The 7840-nt window shown below is 38.8% G+C and overlaps 2 protein-coding genes across 2 annotated transcripts in view; one reads left to right on the top strand and one right to left on the bottom strand.

Annotated features, from left to right (window-relative positions):
• Nucleotides 1-2263: 2263 nt before the first annotated feature.
• On the bottom strand, nucleotides 2264-4110 carry LOC117742723 (aquaporin-11-like). The gene is given in 4 exon segments (XM_034550314.1): nucleotides 2264-2575; nucleotides 2665-2781; nucleotides 3485-3713; nucleotides 3715-4110. Coding segments are annotated over 4 exon segments (819 nt in total). The 5' UTR covers nucleotides 4084-4110; the 3' UTR covers nucleotides 2264-2471.
• Nucleotides 4111-6806: 2696 nt separating this feature from the next.
• LOC117742782 (glycerophosphodiester phosphodiesterase domain-containing protein 5-like) overlaps nucleotides 6807-7840 on the top strand; it is a 14863-nt gene continuing 13829 nt past the window's right edge. Inside the window, exons 1-2 of the mRNA XM_034550414.1 lie at nucleotides 6807-6914; nucleotides 7715-7818. Coding sequence (XP_034406305.1) covers nucleotides 6807-6914; nucleotides 7715-7818 — 212 coding nt within the window. The remainder of the gene's footprint in view (nucleotides 6915-7714; nucleotides 7819-7840) is intronic.

The raw sequence follows: 7840 nt of genomic DNA on the forward strand, positions 1-7840 counted from the left end.
ATAAACCTGGTTCTCTCAGGATGAACCCGGTTCTCTCAGGAGGAACCCGGTTCTCTCAGGATGTTCTTCAGAGCAAGTTCAAGGTATGAGCTTCCTCAATTATTAAAAACCTCTCTGACCGGTTTGTCCTTTTGGGTTCTTTCTACGTGACGATGATCTTGTTGTGACACTGTAGAGTAAACAAACTGGAGAGTAAACAAACTGGAGAGTAAACAAACTAGAGTAAACAAACTAGAGTAAACAAACTGGAGAGTAAACAAACTGGAGAGTAAACAAACTAGAGTAAACAAACGGGATGTGAAGAAGTTTAAAGACAACAATAATTAATAGGGGGGGTCAAAGGTCGGGTGGTGTGACCCAACGAGGTTTTCTGGTTTATGAGTCGAGTCTCCGAATGAGACGAAGCTCAACCGTGTTTTCTGGTTTTATTGATGTTATTGATAATAGATTATTGATAATAGATTATTGATTATAGATTATTGATTATAGATAATAGATTATTGATAATAGATTATTGATTATAGATTATTGATTATAGATAATAGATTATTGATAATAGATTATTGATTATAGATCTGATTATAGATTATAGATCAGATTATTGATAATAGATTATTGATTATAGATTATTGATAATAGATTATTGATTATAGATCAGATTATTGATAATAGATTATAGATTATTGATTATAGATCAGATTATTGATAATAGATTATAGATAGATTATTGATAATAGATTATAGATAATTGATTATTGATTATAGATCATATTATTGATTATAGATTATAGATCAGATTATTGATAATAGATTATTGATTATAGATCAGATTATTGATAATAGATTATAGATAGATTATTGATTATAGATTATTGATAATATATTATAGATAATAGATTATTGATTATAGATAATAGATTATTGATCGTTCAGGTCTCTTTAGAATAATAATCAGCGAACAAACGAAGAGATCAAAAAGAACAATGAACTGATAACAAAGACTTTCATTGTTTATTAACGAGATCAACGTTAATAAACATAAACATTCCATTCTCAGTGTTAAACACACCGTTGAGGTACTTGTACTTCCATGTTCTACATTGTTTACTAAATATAAATCAACAAATAAATCACATTACGTCATGATATAAAATATATTAGCAGCACGTTTACTAGCAGCATTATTAAATGCATTTTAATAATAATAATAATCCAATAATATAATATAGATTATTCTGAAATGGGCTATTACGCAATAATATAATTTTAGCTTTAAACAAAACTGATTTTTATTTTATTGAGCATGAAACAATCTTTATAAAAAAAATAAGAAATTAAAACCATACAATGTGCAGATTTTTAAAATAGATGTTTTATTAAAAATATGAATTTATGTGATATTACAAATGAATTTAAATCACAACAGTACACTAAATATGATCCTGTACATTGTGTTTAATAATCACAACAAACCAGCTGATTGAGGTATTTAAAGTTGTATTCTTTCAACCTTTTGGTGGAATAAGAGTTTAATTCTTTAAGATTTATGCTAAATAAAACCAAACGTTATACTTCTTTAACTCTTCTTTACTATTTAACAGATTAGAAAGTACTGTTTTAATATCCGTTATTATTGAGTTTTATAAGGTTTGATTAGTGTATTTATGTTTTTATTTGTAAATGTCATATTAACGTCATTAATGTCGTATTAACATCATATTAACGTCTTATTAACGTCTTATTAACATCATATTAACGTCATATTAATGTCATTAATGTCATATTAATGTCATATTAACGTCTTATTAACCACTTCTGTGAGCACTTTGGTTCATTCTTGTGTATTAAAAGCGTCTTGAAGGTCTTTTTCTTGTGAGTCGGTTCCGACTCTTCAGGTACACGGACTGCACTTCATAAGCACACTTATGGTTAAGAGGTATAAAATGTGTCCTTTAAGTAAAAAATAAATCTATATTATTGGCATGAATGTTGTCCGTGCTGTAATGTGTGTGTGTGTGTGTGTGTGTGTGTGTGTGTGTGTGTGTGTGTGTGTGGTAATGAATGAAGTCAGTTGTTATCCGTCTCATTAAAAGTATGCAGAACTTAAGGTTAAGTTAAGTTAAGGTCAGCAACGTTAAGGTTAAGTTAAGGTCAGCGACGTTAAGTTAAGTTAAGGTCAGCGACCTTAAGGTTAAGTTAAGGTCAGCGACCTTAAGGTTAAGTTAAGGTCAGCGACGTTAAGGTTAAGTTAAGGTCAGCGACCTTAAGGTTAAGTTAAGGTCAGCGACCTTAAGGTTAAGTTAAGGTCAGCGACCTCGTCGTCCTGCACTTTATTTTGTAGTGTTAAATTAAAAAAGGGATATTAATGTCTGCTGGTATTTTGGAATAAAAAGCTTAAGACACAAACGTGAATATGCCCCACGTCACTGACGCTGCTGCTTCTTCTTCTTCTTCTTCTTCTTCTTCTTCTTCTACTGCGTCTTCTTCTTCTTCTTCTGGACGTCCGGCCTGACGGCGCTCTCTCCAGACAGGAAGGGGATGATCTTCTCAAACAGCAGAATGCAGCTCGCCATGCCTGAAGGGACGGGAGGTCACACGGTGGTGGACGTATATATATATATAAATATATAAATAAATAAATAAAAGGTGTAGTTCACTACAGACCTAAGGCCGGTCCCAGCCAGTACACGAAGCCGTACTCCAGGTAGCTGTGGCCGCTGCAGGGGAACTGGACGGAGAAGGCCAGGACGGGGTTAAACATCGCTCCAGAAATACCTCCACCTGCAGAGAGAAAACACGTTACAGAGAAGGGCCTGAATACAAGTACGCAATCGGATTTATTTACTTAAATGATTGATTTAAATCAACTTAAATTAGTTCTTAGTGACCTCAGAACTAAAGACACGTTAAGGCGATTAGTTCATTATTTACTAAACAAGTTAATTGACACCAACTTTGACGTTTTAATCCCTCTAAAAACTATTAAAATCTACCGTTTCTCCACTGTAGGTTCTCTCAGGCTTATATAATAGTAAATTACATTGTTATGTTTTGACGTTGTTTCTTATTATTTTCTTGCACAATAATTGACAGATTAAATCATTTACTTGCTGTTGTTCATTTTATTTAATACGTTTTGTCTTTGCGTGTCCAAGACTTAATTATTTTATAGTTTTAAGAACCACATAATTAAGGTAATTATTAATTTTACTGGTTTTCTTCAGCTTTGGTTTTGGACAATTTGTGACTTATTTATAATGTTCTTACTTTATTACCACTACTTACTAAAGATATCGTATTTTATTGTAATGTCATTTGTTTTATTTTGAATTGTTGACATATATATATATATATATATATATAAATATATATATATATATATATATATATATATATATATATATATATATATATATATATATTAGGGGTTGATCTGTTTGGGGTGGTGTGAATATGCAAATGAGCTGCAGGTAATCAAACGCACCTGCGTAAACCAGCGCGGTGACGACGGCGGCGATGAAGTGAACGCGAAGTTTTTCGTCCAGCTTGTGCGCGTGCATGGCGGCGGCTTGGACGGCGAAGGCGCAGCCGAGCTCCGCGGCCGCGGCCTCCAGCAGAGTCCCTCCGAGGGGGTCGAAGCACCGGAACCCGAACCTCCGGTGCCGGACGTGGACGTCGGAGAGACCCAGCGACCAGACGGAGGCGGCGAAAAAACCGCGCGGCGACCGCGGCGGCGAACTGGCAGGCGACGAGGACGGCGGCCGCGCCGACGCCGCTCCTGCCGCGGCAGACGCTCTCCAGAGCCGCGCAGGGGTTGCACGCGGCCCCGCGGAAAGTGGACAGGTGGACCGCCGTCACCACGTAGGTGAGCGCGAGGCCGAGCGGCAGCCCCGGCGGCGCCGCTTCGCTCAGCAGCTTCAGCTCGTGGGTGCAGCTGCAGAGCTGGAAGGCGGCCGCCGCCTCCAGCAGGTACGTCCAGTACGGTCCCGGTCCCGGAACCAGACGCGCGGCCGCGCGGCGCAGCGCCTCGCTGAGCAGCACCGCGCCGCCCACCGCCGCCAGGGAGACGCACAGGTCGGCCATGTGTCCGGTGGGGTCACGCCGAACCTCGCGGAGCCGTCCAACTTTTAGAAAGCGGCTCTTTGGGACAAACAAAGTTGCTCAACGCCGCGTCGAACCCGCAGGCTGCGAAACAGGAAGCGAGGCGGTTATGCCTTCAAAGTAAAAGCGCAATTGCGAATCGCAGCTCCTCCGGTTTTCGTATAAGTTAAAGTAGCAGGATCCCAGTGTGGAGGTACTCTAATACAAGTACAAGGAATGCATCAGTACTAATACATACATTATTAGTATTAAAACTAGGCGTTGTGTCCTCCTTTTACTATCCAGCAATATTTTATTTTGGCAGGAAACCGGATGTGCTGTTATTTATTGTGAATTGATTGATGCTTGATGGGCGGTACACAGGTCACATCTCCTATGAGGAAACTTTATTGACACTGAAGCAGTTTGACCAGAAAGTAAATAAAGAAATAAAAGCTCGTTCCGTGCACGACATGCACGGAACGAGCTTTTATTGTGGAAATATTTGGACCGTGACACACTGAGTTGACTCATGGCCATAATCCTCCATGAGAGTCTAGTCTGCTTCATGGGGATTAATAAACTAATCCAGATTTAGTGTTTTGCCCTGAATAGACATTTCATGTTTAATACATTAAATTAAATTAAAACATGACAAATCGTAACATCATTTGAACCAATTATCACACAACCAGGTTTAATTTAATTTAAATGAAAGATTTATTTGTGCAGTCTTTTGAGGGACGTTGTTGATGAAGAGCTCCAGTTTTCATACAACGTGACGTCTCATCGTCTCATCGTAGGATATATGGACACGACCTGGATTGCGTTTACTTTTTTAAAAGCTTTTATTACAATATGGCAGCAAATAGCTGCAGAAAGACACGACAAAACAACTACGACCCAGATACACGAAACCCAGTTTATTACTTTTCAATGAATTAAGTGATTCACACTTTTAATATTTGTATGCAAAACATGTTTTTGCTATATTTTCCTTTTCCATATTCACATTATTTGTCCTCCATATACGTTTAGCTCTGTGAGAGGAGATTTTCTCCATCATGTGTTTCTCTTTATTTATTTATAATTTTTTTTTTTTTTAGGAGCAAATCCAAAACTAAGCAGCATTGATAATTAAACATCTTTTTATTTGGAAAGATATATATTTTACATTCGTATTAATGTCTGCCTGTAAACAAAAAAAAATCCTTCTTGACTATAATAAAGTTATAAAAGTCACTTTCACTGACTTTTTACTTTTCACTTTTCACTGACATCAACATCGTGTAAAGCATCAAACGATGGACAATATGCTCATTTCCGCAGATCCCTTCAAAATAAAATATGTATTGTTTGCGGCATTTAGTTTTAATCTAAACTTGTAACGTTGCATCGATCGATACAGAATCAGCCGTTTAGTCAACATTAATAACAATATTTTTGTTTTTCACATTTAAAATCACCGTACAGTGTCCTCCGTCATAATTCGCAATATAAAGTGCAAGTTCAAATCTGGCGCTTTAATTCTGAAGGTTTGACTTCCGGTACCCGTGTGAGCTAACAAGAGTTAGCTTTACTCCGCGTCCTCATCCGAGGGCCGGTTGCTTCTCCATCGGGGTAGCCGGGGGAGGAGAGCGCTCTGCGGCTGCTGCTCCGCCGTTCGTCGGGAGGCAGAACCGACCCGGAGGATCACGTGGGGGCAGAGTAACCGACGTTATGTGTTTTTTTTTTTATGTTATAAAAAATATGCGTTGACAACTAATTTAATGGAGCGTGCTTTAAAGGTCCTCGTGCATGTGGGGAGTGACGTCATGACTGAGCAGTCGGGTTATTGAACGGAGCTCCTTCATTTCAAACTGTTGCAGCTTTTGTTTTTCTCTGTAATTCATTCATAATGTAAGTATTTTACTTATTTTTAAAGGTTATTTTTCTAAGTGTGTTGGTGTGACCATAGAGCAGGTGAAGTAATAAACACAAGTGTTAGGTTATGATATAACTTTCTGTGCATCGTGATGCCTTATATAACATTCCTGGATACGTTATAATGAAAATAACATAAAGCGTAGAGCACAATACTTGAGTGCAATAAAAGTATAATCCACCCTCTGGACCGTGATAATAAACCTGAAGCAGTTACACAAGAGCTTAAAGTTCTCTCGGGAAGAACAGACATAATCTGAGGCGTTGTTTATGTAACTCAATAGGAGATATTTATTCTGATTTCCTTCCCAAAATAACAAAATCCAACTGTCTAAATCTTTCCTGCTGAGACTTTGGCCTGCAGCTTGTTATTGGACGGAATCTCCAATTAAAAGAGGATTCATATTGTTATGTTTCAAGTGTGCACAGGAATGTGATTATAAAGGCGTCCATAGTTCAAATGTGCTGATTCATTAACTTTTATAACTTTTATTCTGTATGAAAGTAGCACGATACGTCTACAGGTCCTTTTATTAAACTGACACCTCGTTAAAAATATTTAAAATGTACCTTATAATCCCCAAAAATATAATTAAAAGAAGATTACTCAATGCATAATTGTACTATTATTATACATCATCTCAATATTATTACTCATGACTTAATATTAAAGCAGGTTGTTGCTGCTGCAGCTCATTAGTATTTTAATTATGAATTTAAAAATAAATAAAAATGTTATCCCATAAATATGAACTTGTAAAGTGTGTGTGTGCGCGCGTGTGTTTTGCAGGTGTGCTGACGTCATGACGTCCGCGCGGCCGCTGGCGTCGTGCCTGCGCGGCCTGTACGGCTGCCGGTGGAGCCGCGACGAGAGGAGCCGCGGCCGGCCGGGAGACTGCTGCTGCAGCAAGGTCAGAGGTCACGGGGGGGGGGGGGGGGGCATGGGCCCTAAAGGTTTACTTGACTGGGTTTTTAGAGTCCTGCCAAAATAAAAGTCTGCAGAAACAAGAAATGACGTCATAAATGGTTCATATTGAGTGAAATATTCACCGTACAGAAGTATTGTCAACTAAATGTACTTTAAGTATTAGACGTAAAGGTATATTTTTACATATTATTGGATTATTACGACGCATCATTTAATTTGTATAAGTGGAGTTCATTAAAAAAAGCTTTTTATTAAAGTGGATCATTTAGTTTCAGCTCTTCGTGTGTTGTGGATGAAACGGGACGAAAAGTTATTTAGTTTAAGTTTTAAGTAATTTTTATTTGTTGTGAAAAACTGTGAAAATAAAAAAAATAGTTTTTTGAATAAATTAATTGTGAAAACTTTTCCTGGACCTCCGGGGTCCCTGGACCCCTGAGGGACCCGGGACCTCTGAGGGACCCCGGACCCCTGAGGGCCCCGGGACCCTTGAGGGACCCGGGCCCCTGAGGGTCCCCGGACCTCTGAGGGACCCGGGACCTCTGAGGGACCCCAGACCTCTGAGGGCCCCGGGACCTCTGAGGGCCCCCAGACCCCTGAGGGTCCCCGGACCTCACTTTAAACAATTAAATCCATTTGCGTCATTATTGAAGTGATGTGAGAGACCAGTTTTATTGTTTGAGGACTTTTCTCTCCACGGAGGTCAAAGGTCAGCCGTCCGTGTCCATTGAAACGAGGAAATAAATAAATTTAAAAAACAATAAATCAACTTGTTTCTGTCCACAGCTGGAAGGCGTCAGCTTCGCTCTGCTGGCGGCGACTTTCTGCTCCACGCTGGTGTTTCTATACTTCTGGGGACAAGCGAGGAACGACTACAACGACTTTGACTGGTGGGCGGAGTCACAAGCTCCT

The sequence above is a fragment of the Cyclopterus lumpus genome, chromosome 14 (assembly GCF_009769545.1).
Source record: "Cyclopterus lumpus isolate fCycLum1 chromosome 14, fCycLum1.pri, whole genome shotgun sequence".
Lineage (NCBI taxonomy): Eukaryota > Metazoa > Chordata > Actinopteri > Perciformes > Cyclopteridae > Cyclopterus > Cyclopterus lumpus.